The 17,403-nt window shown below is 33.9% G+C and overlaps 3 protein-coding genes across 8 annotated transcripts; all 3 read right to left on the reverse strand.

Moving 5' to 3' along the window:
* Positions 1-148: 148 nt before the first annotated feature.
* Positions 149-2,294, reverse strand: HLH3B (Helix loop helix protein 3B). Of its 4 annotated transcripts, none has more exons than XM_034321960.2 (4): positions 2,034-2,294; positions 1,467-1,694; positions 1,129-1,340; positions 149-1,066 (listed from the first exon to the last, which is right to left on the reverse strand). In XM_034321960.2, exons 2-4 carry the CDS (start codon positions 1,689-1,691, stop codon positions 403-405), a joined length of 1,101 nt encoding a protein of 366 aa, XP_034177851.1. In that variant the 5' UTR covers positions 1,692-1,694; positions 2,034-2,294; the 3' UTR covers positions 149-402. The 4 variants fall into 4 exon arrangements, with proteins under 4 accessions (XP_034177851.1, XP_034177850.1, XP_034177849.1 ...); XM_034321959.2 differs by having other exon boundaries at positions 1,768-2,294; XM_034321958.2 differs by having other exon boundaries at positions 2,152-2,290.
* Positions 2,295-2,611: 317 nt separating this feature from the next.
* Positions 2,612-12,277, reverse strand: LOC143305958 (uncharacterized). 3 transcript variants are annotated; one of them, XR_013063203.1, is made up of 8 exons: positions 11,822-12,277; positions 9,365-9,582; positions 9,113-9,294; positions 8,900-9,047; positions 8,028-8,813; positions 6,960-7,189; positions 3,207-6,727; positions 2,612-2,958 (listed from the first exon to the last, which is right to left on the reverse strand). XR_013063203.1 is itself a non-coding variant. In XM_076691341.1 (7 exons), the coding sequence occupies exons 1-7, from the start codon at positions 11,853-11,855 to the stop codon at positions 2,955-2,957; spliced, it is 1,602 nt and encodes a 533-aa protein (XP_076547456.1). In that variant the 5' UTR covers positions 11,856-12,277; the 3' UTR covers positions 2,612-2,954. The 3 variants fall into 3 exon arrangements, 2 of the variants coding, with proteins under 2 accessions (XP_076547456.1, XP_076547455.1); XM_076691341.1 differs by lacking the exon at positions 3,207-6,727; XM_076691340.1 differs by lacking the exon at positions 2,612-2,958 and having other exon boundaries at positions 3,015-6,727.
* Positions 12,278-12,429: 152 nt separating this feature from the next.
* On the reverse strand, positions 12,430-14,691 carry LOC117603131 (spliceosome-associated protein CWC27 homolog). The gene is made up of 7 exons (XM_034321961.2): positions 14,407-14,691; positions 14,134-14,343; positions 13,861-14,061; positions 13,653-13,789; positions 13,329-13,583; positions 13,116-13,268; positions 12,430-13,056 (listed from the first exon to the last, which is right to left on the reverse strand). The coding sequence occupies exons 1-7, from the start codon at positions 14,446-14,448 to the stop codon at positions 12,534-12,536; spliced, it is 1,521 nt and encodes a 506-aa protein (XP_034177852.2). The 5' UTR covers positions 14,449-14,691; the 3' UTR covers positions 12,430-12,533.
* Positions 14,692-17,403: the final 2,712 nt, after the last annotated feature.

The following is a 17,403-nucleotide window of genomic DNA, read 5'->3' on the forward strand; positions in this document are numbered from 1 at the left end:
GAAATTTTCTTGTGATATTGTTGGATTATACATGTTGATGTCTTCTAAGAAATTCATTGGTGATTCTTCGGTTATTGTTTTCTGGTATCGTTGTATCGGTATGTATGACTGAGATTCAACATAAATACAATTTAACTAATAAAATATTCTTTGAGAAAGATTATACACCGTTTTGTTGTACAGATTCTTTCTATACCATTGGAGTGACTAGGTTTCTTTTCTGGGGAGGGCTAGGCACCTTAGAAATTTGGAAATTTTTGATTTTTGAAATTTTGAAGCTTGAAAATTTGGAAATAGCGAAGAACCTGGCCCACCCCCCACCCTTACCTACGTACACCAATGTTCTATACTAAATTGCACTTAACATATCTTTGTCTCTTCATCCAGTAATGTAAATAAAACTCATTTATGTTCTACATTTCTAAAATCATTACGAAATCCCGGATTCGAGTCTTTAACAAAGGTCATTTTCACCCTTTTCCTCATAGGGACGTTATGAGCAGGCAAAACCTTACACTCTCTATTTTGTCCAGATTCATCATCCTCTTTCTCAATCTTCAACCTCTTCTGACCACAATTAGGCACGTTTCCATTAACAGTGGGTACATTATTCGTCACAGATCCAGTCGATGGGCAAGTAATACTGGAACTTATACCTTGACCACTCACTTGAGGTGATTTTGGGAAGGTCGAAGGTCGTGGACCATTGGAAGATGCTCTTATACTTCCATTATTCATCACAACCGGTGGTAAAGGGTTTTGAGTCGATGGTGTGATACTTCTCTTATTAGGTATACCATGACCATTTGGAGCAATCATCAATAAATTATTCCCATTTTTGTCACATACCACCTGAGATACCGGATGCTGTATGATACCAGATGTTCTGTATCCATGATTCTCGTTCATTTGCTTCTCTTGTTTTAATATTGATGATTTTGTATGATACATAGTTGAATTTTGATTGAAATTAGGCTCACATTTTATTCGAACTTCGTGTTGGTTGATTTCGTTTCGGTCTTGTGCTTTTTGCCATTCCAGGACATTGCTTAGTAGTCGTATATACCTGAAAAATATGTTATTTTAATTAATTGTAATTTTTTGAACTTTTGTATTTAGAGGACTCACCTAATTGCCATTCGTAGAATTTCGTTTTTGGATAGTTTCTTGTCTGGTGGATGAGTAGGTACCAATTTTCGAAGTTCCGCAAAGGCACCGCTGACATTTTGCTGTCTCCAACGTTCACGGCTGTTTGTGAACAACTTTCGAACTCCTAGACTGCCTACTCTGGGTGTGGGTGAACCCAGGTGTCCACCGCCGGAAGAGGAAATGCCGTCTAGCTATGAAATTATTGCGGATAGTCTTAAGAATTACCATAAATTGGTAAAAAGAAAGGTGGTATAGATTCATCACAGAAAACGCTCTAATTAATTAACGTAACGCCAGTTAAATGAAATTTTGCTCACGGAATTAGTGCGATCTCTTCGTTTCTTGCCTTGATCCTCATCCTCGTCAGTATCGTGGGAATAAAATTCATCGGAAAGTGTAGCCTCCTCCTCGGTATCTCTCGGTGTACCTGGCGAATCCCCAGCTTCCTCGGCGAGTTCCCCTTCGGCTGACAAAAGTGAATCCGCTGGAGAACCATTCTCCGTGTCTACGGTACCTCCGGTACAACCATTGTACGTCAGCATCGACTGTAATTTACGAATAACACGTCTGGATCTCCTGGTACTAAGACAAACCGTTCGAATCATTAGAATTAATCACTATTTCACTAAATTCCTCAGTCGCGTGGCACGATCAGATGGTCGATGACAAAAGACGCGGGAAATCTGGTTGAATCATCAGAAAATAAAATAAACCGACATAGCGCCAACCGGATGCTCCTATCGCACCCTCTCCGCGCTTTTGTCCCTGACATTCAACAGATAAGTTGACACGTCACTCGTTTCAGAAATTTACAAGAATTTAATCACTGAAGAAAGAATCTTAAACATTCATAAAAATATTTCAAAATAAATGTAAAAAGTTACATTTTTATGTTGAACCCTTGGAGGATGGTTTATTAAAAATTAACAATTGAAACTCCTTCACTTAAAAATTGATACGTCAATGAGATATTACACAAAGTTTGTCACAACCGATCCTTACCATATTAAAAAACAATTCTCCTTCACTTTTATGATCACAACACCAGTTTCAACTTCACGAAACAATAACGGATTAGTATTTAAGTTTATTCGGAGGGATAAGAGACACTTTTGACCCGGGTTACGATTGTAGCTGTTAAACCGACTGACGAGTCCAGACGGGCCGATTTGACTAATAGAAAGCACGATACAACCCCCGGGAAAATGAATTTTGCGAAGGCGGAGCACGAGCCTCCATGGGTGGAGCTCCTCTCTGGTCCGTCCCATACTGTTCCATGCGTATCCAGCATCCCTCCGGACACCCTTAGGTCGCTGTTAGACCCCCATGTGTCTCGGCTAAATGCGACGAAAAGAAAGAAATATTGATTTTATGTGGTACCGTTTAAGAAACATTATACTATTATTTTACAGAATCTATAGCTTTCGAAAAATATATGATTCATAAAATACAAATACCTTGACAAACGTGAGCTTCGTGGAATGAAAATAAAATTTCCAACGTTCCCAAGCAATTAGATTCTTATTAGCGCCACTCCACGAAGTCAACGGGGGGGATGCAGAGGTGTATAAAAAAAGGGAGCCTTGTTTAATATACATTAGGGGTGAGAATATCTCCAGCCGTTGTCAAGTGGCCACCAGCCACGAGCTGTTTTATTGTGACACCTCTGGAGGGTGATATAGATTTTCCAAGGGGATGGACCAGGGGAAGGGTGTCATCGTGCGATCCCGATTAAATGATTAAATCTGCGATCGTGTTCATTCGAGCCCTATTAACGACGAATCTGCGTGGGAGCCTGTTTAATTTTACCTATAACAATCAAATGATTATTAAAATGATTTATAAAATTATAAAATTAAATCTTCTGCTTTCGAAAATATCAATTCAGAAACTTTCCTACTTTCTTCATTCATTTCATTAATAAAACAAAATCCCCAGTTTAGAAGCTTAAAAAATTACCTAATACTGTGCCAACAAGGTATTAACAATGACGGAACTGATTAAAACGATTATCAAGTGTACCGAGAATTATCACAGGTCATTAATGCAATAGATACCTATCTTAATATTTGTCAAACAGAAGTTGAATTTTTACTTTAACGATTGTCACATTTATTTGTTTTTCCATGTTATTTGTATAAAACGATTGACTCATACAAGAATGTCTCAACAAACATTATAATTAACTAACATGAAACAATACAATTTACGTTCGCATGGCTTTTGATAAGGATACTGATTAGATAAGACTCGCGTCAATATTTTTTGCTATTTAATTGTACGGGAAGCATCTTCGAAGCTAATGTTAATGAGATGAAACAGGAAGAAGGTGGAGACTAAAATTTAGTATTATTTTTTTAATTCTCCTTATCAATCTAAAATTTAAAAATTAAAAATCATTATTTTGTCGTGATATTTGTAACCCACTGTGAAAAATGATTTTTAACAAATTTGAAGGTTTCTCAACTACAGGGGGTGTTTACGAGCTCGATTTAAGAGTATCAATTTTTTATTTAATACCGCTATTAGAATCCCGTTTTTTAGGTTTATCGACACCTTAATCTGGAAATAAAAGGCGTATAAACGACACGTGCATCAGTCTTGAATGATGCCGCGTGGCTTATTCATAATACGACCATTTGAGGGGTAACTTTTTTCCAATCTCGGCTAATCTATTATTGCGACCACATACGGTGTATGATACTACTGTGGCAAAAAATGTGGTAAAATATTTAAGTTCACCTTTCCTTCTTCTTTTTACCCACATTCTAGTACAAATAAATGATAAGTGAAGAAAAATGAAAGTGTACATTTTCAATAATATGAGAAAAATTTGCTATTATTAAAATTCATATAATAAATTCGGCAAATTCCCATCGAACCAGCAAAAGCACCCTAAAAAGTGACTTGGGGTGGGTTTCGTAGCGGTTTCCCACAGGTTTACCAATATACAGCTCAATTTGCGCGTGCCAGCGAATACAAATTAGGTGTTAGCATTATCTCCGTGAAATATACTCTCATTATCATTGAACATTGATAAAATTCTCTATTCATTATTATCTACGAGATATTGTCACGTAGGTAGATGGGAATAAATAAAATTCAGTTTCTCCCAGAATCATAGACATCAGCAATTCTTTCAAGGATCATGTTCCGGAACTTGAACAATTCCAGAACGATAAGAGTCGTGCTTGGAAAACAAACACTAATAATTGGATTAATATGGGCCGGCTGGTTGACGGCGATAACGAAAATTGATTTCACCCCCTACACCGTTGGTCGTTGTGCTCCTCAGGGTGAAGCTGGTATGGGGATTCTATTTGAACGCGTTGACGTTTCATGGGACACTGCGCAAACCCGACGACACGCCTCTTTTCTATTAGCACAGCCTGCCGACAATAATTCTTCATGTGCTCGACCATATTCCATTCCCGTTAGCTTTTTCATGCTACAGATCTCCCATGATAATTTGCTGCGCCACTATGTTTCATGCCTTTATCATCTGACAAGAGAATATTTTTTATTTCTACATGGAAAAGTAAAAACTTGAATGTATTTTTTTTTCTTATTAATTTTTGAAGTATCGTTGGGTTAATTATGACCCACACCTATGAAAAGCATATAAGCAATTGAAAATTTGCCACTCAATTTTCTGAATGAAAATCTTTCATATATTAAAGAAATAATATCTCAAAAAATAATAATTAGTTAGTTAATTACTATTTGGAACACCCCATATAAATTCCACGTGTCTCTCACAAAAATGGGAGGGTTGTTATTTGAATTATAACAAATGTTTTTACAAGGAGTGAGATATGATATTCCTTTGTAATATTCCAAGATGAGTATCAAGCAAGGAAGTTTTCGAAGCAAGAACTATAGGTGGTGGTGAATTCGTTTGAAAAAGTCACTGGAGCCACAGAGGCTGCGCAGAGCGACGAGTGTTCAGTGCTGATAAGGGATGCTCCGCCCTGGAAGCCCCCAGGAGTCCTCCTCTCGCACCCCCTCAACTATAGAATCGCAGGGTCAAGTTGTCGGGAGGCTCTTGTATTGGCATGAAGTATTAATCTCAGGGATTAGGAGGACAGATAGGACGGAGATCAATTTTTAAGATGTTCGAAGACGGTAAAGGATTACCCCAGCTTCTTAATTAGCATCGTTTCGGTCACGCTACTTTTTCCATGGAAATTTTTGTACTAATTCCTTCGTTGTTCCTTTTAATTATATTTTGCAGGTTTCAAGAGCTTATCTACCATTTTCAAATGAAATGGAAATTCACTATTATTTTGTATCAGATTGTCGCATATCAAATGGTTGATTTTGAAATAGAGAAATTCTGAAACCATTTCATGGCATAAAAGTATTACAATTTGGTAAAAATAATATAATTAATAGACTTCCAGTGAGTAAAGTCCTAAGATAAATAAATAAATAAATAAAATCTAAATGCAGTTGCTTCGATTCTTTTTTACTGAAAATATAAATGCTCTCTGTAGTCTATAAAATTAATTTCATAATAATTAGTATAAAATATTTCCATTCCTAAACGTAGATTTACATCGAGACAATATAATGATGCAATAAATTAAGAACGTAGCATTGCAGTAAATAAAATAACATTCTCTAATATGAATATGTAATATTCGATTTCGATCGACAGCATTTTTTAATACCTGTATAAATGAAATATTTTGATATAAACGCTTGTTGAAGTAATTTGATTAAAACTAGTCAAATGCGATCGAAATTATGTCATTCATTGAAGATAATACAAGAACGAAATGTACAAGTGGAGATATTTTTAATTGATAGCAAAAGAAAAACTTTTAACTCTTCGTTGACGTAAGAGATGAGTATCAATTGATCCTAATCTATTAGTATATCCCAAACAACTTATAAAAAGAAATCTATCAAGCGTATTTTCAAACAAGCGACTAAATACTAATTACCTTCAAAAGTACATATCACATAGTACACTTAAACCTAGACTGTCATTATCAGATGTTTCAATATTTTTTTGAAACGTGAATTTTTCTTTAACTCATTAATAATACAATTTTTCATTATCAAGTAAAACCTCACTATTTTCCTCTGCCAATTCAAATACTGTTGAGCAATCGTAATCGTGACAAACGCATTGTTCTTCCACTTTGTTCGCCTTGAAGCTAAGTAATATTTACAAGTGATCATCGTTCACCATCTTGGAGATCTGAATACTGTTGTTCATCTTATACTGATTCAAAGCGATTGTCAGTGAAAAGCAAATAGGAGGATGAGTAAAGGTACCGATATAATGCAGAGCAAGTAAACAGATGTTCTAGGCTCGCACGTTGATACCACCACGTATTCTTCGTTCCACTGTGAATCATTGCCGCTCAATGGCAATTCCAAAACAGTTCTTTCGTTACTAAAAATTCTGAACGGTAAAGAACACTCGCTTGTACTGTTCTGACAGGCGTGAACCGGATTCGAGATGTTGTAGACTGTTTTCAGCAAGTCGAAACGTACCCGCAGATAGTTGGGTTGGATCTCGTTCTCAGAGTTGAAGACGAAGAAATAGTATCCGTTCATGGGTACTCTATAAAACAAATCAATATTCTTCGATAATTAGGATGTATTTATGAATGAATCAAAACAACCAAGTTACCATGGGATAAGTAGAAGAACAATAGGTCGGACCATTGCATTGTCTCGAAAAAATTCTTCGTATCATCAGCAATTTAATCTATATTTACCTAGTTAGAATTAAAAGCTTATCTCTCCTTATCTCGTTCGAGAGTTCATCAATATTTATAAACCTGTCTACACACCTGTACGTAACCGTGTTGGCAAACGAAGCGGCTGAGTGTTCCTTTTCGTGTTTCGGAGTACAATGCCGATGGGGAGTTAAGGGTAAATTTAGGATCAACCCTTTGCAATCGAGAAGACGTTCTTCGGAACTGCTGAAAGAGCTCCAGAATTCCGAATTACTTCTGTCGTTTAATGTTGTCTCGTTTACTGTGCCTCTGTCTTCGGCTATTCCATCTGGGTGCAACATATCCTAATGTACAAGAAATAATAAAGTACATAGTAATGTTGTTCGAAATAATACTTTTCTGTTATTTTTTTTTTGTTAAATTTTGAAACAAGGTCCCACGACATTAAATATGATTAAAAAGAAATTTTTTAGAGTCTTTAAACAGTACTCTATTAATACCAATGAGATTGTGGAACCAAACAATGTTCTCCAAATATAAAATCACCTCTCTTTTATTACAATTTTTCGGTGGAATTGTGTTGAGTAAATATTAACATCGTCTTGAAAATACTTTGATAAGAATTGCGGACGGAAATCTACACGACTAAATAGCGGATATCGAGGCAGATAATTAAAGTGACTTACTAGCCTTTAATGAGAACAATGCGAGCTTCTAAAATATCTAAGTCACGCGATAAGCTTTGATTATGATCTATCAAATTGGTCTCTTATCATTGATGTGTTTGACGTCAAGATATTTACAAAACCAAACGCTGCACGTTGTAATCGAATTAACTTTTGCCTACGATGAATCAACGATTAAACAACATCTCATGACACCACAGTTTCGTTTAGCTTTTAAGCTTTACTGCATTTAATACCCTGTGCAGCTATTTTTATTATTAAACAAGCCGGTGAAAAATTGCCGTTCTCAACTCTAACAAACGGAAAAGTTTCTGCGATAATCTAGAGTTTACTTTCGCCTTCTTTCTTGCTGATAAGTAGAAATTATACGGTATTATTATTTTCTTGTTTTTTAAGACACTAGTGCTTAGGATTTGAAGGCAGGAAATTTAGAAATTTGGTAATTTGGTATTTTGAAAATTTGGAAATTTGGTAATTTGAAAATAGATTATTTTACCTCTTCAATGGCAGCATCGTCGTCTTCATCATCTTCATTCAACTCCTTATTAAGAGGCGAGGACAAAATCAAATCTCTTCGTCTTCTAAGCTTCTCAGCATCTGACAATTTTTTATTATTCATCGTTTCATTCACAACTCTTCGTAATGTTTCACCTTCAGGACCTTTCTCTTCGATCTCATCCATCAACTTCTTCAGAATCTTCTTACCACGAAAACCCAGAGAATTAATTTTATTTAGAACATCCTGGAACACTTCTGCAGATGTAGGCTCTGGTGGTTCATTAATCATCTTTTTTTTAACTGTCTGATTCTTCTCAACACTTCCATGTTCAAGTTTACCATGCACCTCCAATATTTCTCCTTGTTTCTTCACGATACTAGGTAAAGCTACTTTCTCAGAAGCTTCATGTTTTTTTAAAACCTCCTCCAAAGTTTCTATCAATTTATTCTCCATCTGATTATTCGTTTTTGTCTTTTGATCTTTTAAATCTGATGAATATTGAGTAGGTGGTTTATCAATATTGTCGACTTCTACGAAGGTGCCTTCGTAATGATGATGAGGATTCTCCTTTTGCTTCTTCTTCGTATCCAGAGTTTTAGCGAACAATTCACTAAGAATCGCTCTCATAGCTTTGGCATCCAATTCATGGCTGTTGTAATGATGGTTCAAGGTATTGGTAAGATGTTTTGAGCTGTTGAAGAGATTAGCGTGGTCCTTGTGATGGAATTGAACCCCTTGGTGAGCCCTCTTCATCTTCTCTGGCTCGTTGCTAGGACTTTCGCGCTTTGAAAAATATACAGATTCTATGATATTTTAATTATTTAAAAATATATAAGATGAACCATGTATAAAAATCCTCATCCTAATACCTCATCAGTCCCATTAACAGTAAGAAGTCCATTCTCTTTAGCAACTTCCAGTAGCTCTTCCAACTCTTCGCTGCTATCATCCCCAATGAAGGCACATTCGTGAAGATGTTTATGTCCACGAATAATCGTCAGAGATGCACCAGGCCATCTACAACACACATGATTTTTTATTAGATCAAATTATTCTTAGCTTTGTATTATCCTCCGTAATACCTTACACAAGTAGAAACAGTGACCGTGCTACCACGAAGAAGATAAAACCCCCAATATTCCTTCATGTCGTCCTCCAGGATCAAGTGTCTGGTCATAGACACAGGAAACACCTCACTCTTCACTTTTGGCTCGTCGTTCATCAAATAGGCGTTAAAAGTCGCGTTTACTTTGATCACTTGTCGCTGAGAATAATTGTTTTTTAATAATAAATTTGTTGCGAAGTATAATGGAGTTTTAGGTAGAATTACCTACCTGGCACCAAGTGGTGGACACTTTTGCGTCGATCAGTCTCTGATCAGAGACACTTAGGGGATAGAGTTGTTCGGAATAAACACGATATCGCAAATACATCGGTCCTGCTACTAGTATAGAAGGAAGGATCATTCCCAATACACATAATCGTAAGAGTCTCAGTGGCACCTTGTACTGCAACCTACGAGGCTCCCAGTCTCGCGGACGCGTACTCTCTTCTATGAATTGTAAAACTTGTATGAAAGTTTCTTGTTCAAAATTGATCTTTTGATGTTTTGACAAAATGATACAAAAAATAAGTATAGCCCTTTTTATTAAAAAACAATTTGATCACCTACTTTTCTATCACCTTGTATACAGTCTGCTCTATCAAATAATTAATTAAATTTATGTAACTCGTAATCCTTCTTATTTATTCCAATTATATAAGCCACAAACGTTACCTGAAGGTAAATAAACGATTGGCAAGATATTACTTTAACTGTTTATTTATTGTGTTACATGTAATAAATCATGACTGGATCGAGCAATCAAAATATTTCATTTCTTTGCTGAATTATGTGATTACATCGTCATCCGATTAGTACGTCACTAATCGTAAAACTGCTTTCGTAACAGCTACATTTCCATCTATGTTTATTTATTAAGAGATTCAAAACATTTTAATCGTTTTACTTTCCGCGATGCACGACTGAAAGTACCGTGACGTATTATTAAAACGCATTTAAATGATTATCTTTAATTTTTATGCGATTTATTTCAAAATTGATGAATCATTTTATTTCACCATCTAAAATAATGTTTTGAATTTAAAACTATTCTGAAACAATAACAAATTTCGTGACTTTCCTTAAAAATGAAATCTTCAACGCGTTCAGGAAAGCGATAGAGGGGCTAAATCATGAAAACAAGGAAAAAACTCGATTTTTAATTGAATGATTAATTAATAATAATATCTATTGTTTTTTTAAGAATCATTTAAACGTCAATTTTATACATCTTTTATGTAATTAAAAGTACCACCGGACATGTGTTAAGATTATAATCTTACTAGATTAGAAAATTTTTATTTTAATTCATAATCATTAAATTAGTATAGTTTGCCACGAGCGAAGAAGATTCAATGAATAAGAGGACATCGACGTCATCGTTCACCTTTGTATCTAATGAACATGATAACCCACACCTACAACCATTACACTACATTATTCCATCAAATTCCAACTCTTATGTTTATAGAAAAAACATAATAGATATTAATGAAATGAATATCGCTAATTGCGACTTAAACATCGTTCCATGCAATCCATTTATCTCATGATATGGAATGTTGAAAAAAAAGAATTCTGGAATTCGTTGAACACTTGAGCGATATTTGCATTACTTACTGACCGATAAGACAGTATAATTTGATTATTTTATTTCCTATGACACATACGTAGATGCTATGACCCTTATATACAGAGTGTTCAATTTTAATATATACATACGTACAATGGCTTTTTGAACTGTTCATTTTTCAAAAAATGTTCCAAAGTTAATTAGAGGCGCCTCAGAGATTTCGCAATAATCTTTGTTTTTAAGGTGAAACCATATTTTTTATTTACATAGGTTGGTTCTCTGAAACATTTTATGTAAAAATGTATTAGAATGTAATATTTTTAATATTCCACCCTAATACTTTCTACCATAATAAATACTGCTCAGAGCATTTTTTGAATAATAAATAGTACATCAAAGAATTACATAGATAAATTAAAATTAGACACCCTGTACAGATTCACCAAGATAATGACAAACATAAAACCCTGTTCTATCTTGTCAGGGGAGATTAATATATTACTATTATTATGACTAATCAAAGGAGAATATAAAAGTGAATGTATTATATTCGATTTCAAAGGGCAATATCTTTTCCACGCTGCTTTGTATAGGCCGTTTAAATAAATAATAACATTGCATAATCAGTTAATTCAACTATCAATACTAATACAATTTTTGATGGACCATGTTTAAATCTCCGCTTCACGATAACACGTGTAGATAATTGTATGCGTTTATGATATACATACATGTAGTAGATCAATGATACATGCAGCTAATTATGATTAATAATAAGAATTAATATGCCTGTGGTACTTCAATAATATTTACCTTATTTAAATATAATAATTGTAAGAATGTAAATTGCGCAAATACTTTTCTTTATCTTTTGTATGTATATAATACATCGTGAGTTGCAAAAGAAAACCGGTGAAGAGACATAAAGATTCAATAATTGCGACAGATTTATCGATCAATTAAATACGCAGTTTATTCTTTTATTAGCAGTCAAAAATAAACAACTGAAGTTCGAGTAAAAACTACAGTAACAATTTTTTAAAAGATACCACAATTTGTAACATCGAATATATGTATATATTTGCATTTTTAGGAAATAAAGAAACAAAGCCATACCAATTATATTTATTTTTAATGGCGTCGTTGACATTCTCTCTGTGAAGGTGAAGCATAAAACACTCTCTGGATCACTGTTAGTAACACTCACTATCACTAATTAAATATACTGATCATTCATCAGTGAAACTTTGCGTATTTTGAAGTATTTAATTCTGAATACTTCTAGAAAACTTGTATTGTCTAAAGGAGCTTCTTGATATTATTGAAAAAATTATTTAAACCTTCCCCTGTAATAGCAATGTAATTCTTATAGTACACAATTCGTCTAATGAAGCAATTAATTACGTTTATTTAATCGCGAAGTAACATAAATACACGATGTATATCGTTCGTAGTCAACAGATCGACTGAATCCGTGAAGGAGCACGCCATGCTTTGTATCAGCGCCTTATCAATTTTACTGTAGCCAGTATAAACGATGATCTATACTTCTATTTGCACAAAATCATGCTACTGTCGCTATCTAACTTCGCCATAAAAATATTAGTTATCTCTTATAGTATAATAAACACAACTACACCATATCAAAAACAGATATTTAAATATTCTTTTCACAGTGCTACTTTAATATTACCTAGATAGAAGGTATGTCAATGTCTAATTCAATTTGTATTTAAAAGAAGAAAATGCATTTAATGTATCATACATAAATTTTAAATATAATTCTGTACAATAAATTAAAATAATTTTGTATTACTTATAATAAATGTTATTTACGACGAGAATCGTTTCGTCTATTTCTATCGTCCCTTGAGTTGGATGACTTTTCTCCTCTTCGTCGTTTGTTAAGTGGATTTCGAGGATCATAAATTTCAAACCAATCATCATCTTTTGTACTTGCATCCTTAGCCAGAATTGGTACTTTTTCTTCGCATTGCAATGTATGTACCATCCAAGATTCATCAGCTGGATCAAAATCTTCTTCGTTACCATCTTCCGCTTTTGGCGATCCTGGTGATTTTTCTTTTACAACTTCCTTAGCGTTCTGAAGCTTAGATTTAAATTTATTTAATAGAGCCATTGTGAAATCTTCACGGCTTTTACCCTTTTTAGGCATTTTTAACTTTGCTTCCTTATACTTCTCTTGAGTTTCGATATATTTTTTCATAACTTCCGTTTTCTTCTCCTTCTTTTCTTCTTGTTCCTGTTGGATCTTTTTATCGGCTTCTTTAGCTTTCTTCTCGTTTTTAACATCGCGTTTCAAGTCTCGAATTTCTTTTCTTATTTCCTCCCTGTATAACACACAATTATCAATATTCTGATAGTCTGTAAAAGATTACAAGATACATACGCCTTTCTTTTGCGTTCTAGATCTCTATCTTTTCCGAGGTAATATTCTTCTTCATCTTTGTCACCTTCAACATCGTCTACTTTATAAGTTTCGACTTTTTTGGGGTCTTTCTTTGATTCTCTTAATTTACTTTTTATTCTTTCCTTCATTGCACTAAAAATATAAATGTATACATTGCAAAAGAACGAAAAATATTAAATATAATATACCCACTCTTTTTCCTTCTTTATAGTTTCTAATTCTTCTGTAGTTTTTACTTCGTCATCGCTTTCCCAATCACTACTGCGATCTTCTTTCTTTTTTTTACTCGGAGGACCAGCTGGTTCAACAGCTGTTTGAGTGCTTAATTTTGGATCAGTTAAATTGTCATGAGCTGACTTGCTTTTACCACTCAACTGTTTATTCAGTGTCACAGATTCTTCCTCATCTTCTTCTGCTTCTTCTCCAAAAGACAAAAGATTAAAGTTTCTACAACAAAATGTGTTACAAGGGGTATTATGAGTCTAAATATATATTCTATTCGTTTGCTTATCTTACTTCACTCCTGTTTTTTTACTTCTTGTACTATCTTTTATTTCTTCACTTGTCGTTGTTACTCTTGGTACAATATCAGAGAATGGATTGTTTAATATTTCTGTCTTTATAACTTTTGGAGGATAAAGAGGTCTATCATTCTAAAACCATAAAAATATATTTTTTATCAATCTTTCTATAATTAATTGTAAGTTTCTTTATTGAAATTTACTTCATCCACAAGTGCTTCTTCAAGTTTTAGCATATTATATACAGTTTCTCCAGTAACTTTGCCAAAGATAGTATGCTTATTCTGCAATTCTGGTGTAGGACCAAAAGTAAAAAAAAACTGAGAACCATTATCATCTTTGCCAGCACCAGCCATAGCAAGCAAACCACGCCGGCAGAAACGTAATCTTGTATGAAATTCATCCTAAAGCATGTACATTTCATAGTCATTGTTCAATAAAAAAGAATATTAGTTTCATATTCAACTATTGCATACCTTAAATGGCTGTCCATATATACTTTCACCTCCTTCACCTGTACCCGTTGGATCACCACCTTGTGCTATAAACCCTTTAATAATTCTATGAAAAATAGTATCATCATAATATCCCTCCATACACAATTGTATAAAATTTCTACATGCTTTGGGAGCTTCTTTTGTCCATAATTCTAAATCAATATCACCAACTGTTGTTTTCATCATCACCTATTTATAATAAAACAAAGTTATAAGATTAAATATATTAAAATAATTTTAATTGATACTTACTTTACCCGTAGTGGGTGGTTCTTGTATGTAAATGTTACTCATGTTTATCGATACTTCTTCCTAATAAAGAAAAGTTCTGTATTAAGACAAGTTTATCATCATTTTCATTAATTTTCACTGCTTGTTTACAAACACCAATAGTTCTATATGCTTGTCACAAATGAAGGGATATAATTACTTAAGTGAAAGGGAAAAATTATATGGCAAAATCAATATTATGAAACAAGCAACAATAATTAAAAAATTGTAAAAATACAAAGTTTCTTTGGAGTACATTCTATGAGTCAGCGACTACAGATACAAAATACTGAACATGCCTTCGTTTTCGAGGGTTCATGATTTAGGGGGTCTCAGACAACCCCAAATGAGATTAAGTCGGAGAGCACACCTGGTATGATCATCGTGCCTGTTTTACCAGTCCCTCTTTTACCGCAATCTACTATTACCTTCGACGTACATTAGACTGTTGCAGTGCTAAGTATTTTATATTTATATACCAGGATATAGCAGATGGCGACCGATGCCGAATTCCGAATTCCACGTCGGTAAAACAGCCCATGTTTCATTGCAAGTTAGGCTGAACAGAAACTGATTTAAACGCCACCTCAGTAAATGAGTCCAACTAACGGTATGCTATACTACGTCACTTTTCGAATATATCTAAATCACACACGTATGCTACGATAGCTATATGTATAAGTACGTAATTAAACAATATTGGCCATGCATTCATTATTATTAATTTTCTTTCTATAAAATTGTATTTGCAATGTGGTATACTTCAGAAAGGCATAGTTCCTGAGAAAAATATAACAGAAATTAAATAGCGAAAAAAGCATAAATTTCGCAGCCAATTCGCTCGTATTATTTGCTGCATAATTAATAAATGTACCATAGAAATAATGATACAGCTATTAATTAGTCATCAAAGAATAACGATTGCCCAGGTCTCACCACGGGGAGGTTGCTGCGGGTGGAGACCCGCCCTACCTCATCCCATCCACCCTCCATTTATTCAAATTTTTATTTCTATCCAATACCATCATCCTCTTGATGCACATTTGCAAAACGTTTTTGACTGTTGTGCAAACGAACAACAAAAGGAGCATTATTTTTATTCACTACCTACCTATCTACTTATCTATACATATATTTACGTAGATTTTTGCTTTTTATTCCTATCGCAACATTTTTTAATTTTGATTTTGATTACAGATCTGTAATTAATAAATATGCAATTGCATATTTGTCCTACATACTTATACTACTAAGAATAGCAACCTATAAGAGCGCTCGTAATTATATTAAAAATTCGCTTAAATCTAACGCCTCCTAATTAAATACTGCAGTGTTTCACGATTATATCTTAATAACCATATACATAAATAAGTCCAATGAATGTGTTGATTTTGTTGTCCTCACCAGAACACTTCCTGAAATAAAACTGAAAAGGATTAAACATAATTTAAGAAAATAATGAGGCTCGTGTAGCCTTAATCATAAATTTACAACCTGCCTGAAACAAACAGAAAAAGATTAAATACAATTTTTGAAAATAGTACGATTCGAATATTACCACTTATAAGAACCTATTTCCTTTTCAATCATTTTCACCTTGTTTTACTTAATTGGATACATTGAATTCCATTTATGGACGCTAGATTTTATATTACATTTTTGCCAGTCGATTATCCGATATTATTATTTCATACTTCCTATAAAGATATTTCTCTGTAACAGAAACTGATTAATTGAATCCAGATAAAGACAAAGAAAAATTAAGAGCTGAAAAGAAGATACATTAGTAACAATAAAATTTTATAAAAGTCAGAGTGGTTGTTAATAACTCAAAATCAATTTGATACGAAATATGAATTTAAAGCAAACTTCAGTACCAAAATAAAGAGAAAAAAATTCAGAAAAATATATATTTGAGTTAAGAACATTAATTATTTCATTTTATTGTATTTAATATTCGTTCATTTCGCGACAAATAGCACACAACATTTTAATTGAAACAACTGCCTTTTACTGCAATATATAGTACGTACAACCACGACTCTACTCGACTTTATTGCATTATATTATTCAATACACCTTTCAATGCAAATTTATTGTAAACGGAAAAATTGAAAAGAAAACCGCGAGTGGACTTTGCTTTTCAGGAAAAGAATTTGAAAATTTATAAAAGTAATTTAATTATCTTCTCCGTAAGCTTGAAATGAAACATCGCGATCAAAAATGAAAACTGATCAACTCGAACAACAATTATCCACTACTTTTGTTTAAATAAAGTAAAATTAAAATTTAATAAGCTATCTCAAATGAACAAATATTCCTTGAAATAATTTATCACCAATCATCACAAAATAAATTGAACATCCATTTTAAATGAAACTTTGAATAAAGATCTATTTAAAACTTTATCGTATTTAATAATATTCTGAAAATATTAAATTCATATAATATTTAACAGTATTTCTTATAACCGAATGCTCAAAATTTTCAAAATTTTAAAAAGTGGGGCAGTGGGAGGGAGGGTACAGGGGAACCTGAAAAGAAAAGTTTGACTGCTCATAAGAGCAATCCCTAAGCAAACCCTATAAAACAAACCGAAATCACACGCAACACTAATTTCAAAATTGCAAACATTCTGAACTATGACAAAACATCGGCTGGCAACGAAGGGTCTCACGCCCCCTAGACTTACGCCAGACGCTACATACCACCCACCCCGCCTGGACGTCGTAACGCCAGGACAGAGTGCACCCCTTCGCTAAGAGCGCTACCCGCCCGTCCAACACGTTGCATCCAACGGTGTCAGATTGACGGACGCCCATAGTATAGACAAAAGGACTACAGTTTAGAATATGGTAACACATGGAAGTGTTCCGTATTCTAAAGCTGTGCCTGCAAAGGCCTAGTAATGCATGGGTATATCTCCCAGAGATGGTGTTCACGGTCTTAGGCCGCGGAATCCTTGACTAGCAATGGATT

This window comes from Osmia lignaria, chromosome 12, assembly GCF_051020975.1.
Source record: "Osmia lignaria lignaria isolate PbOS001 chromosome 12, iyOsmLign1, whole genome shotgun sequence".
NCBI lineage: Eukaryota > Metazoa > Arthropoda > Insecta > Hymenoptera > Megachilidae > Osmia > Osmia lignaria.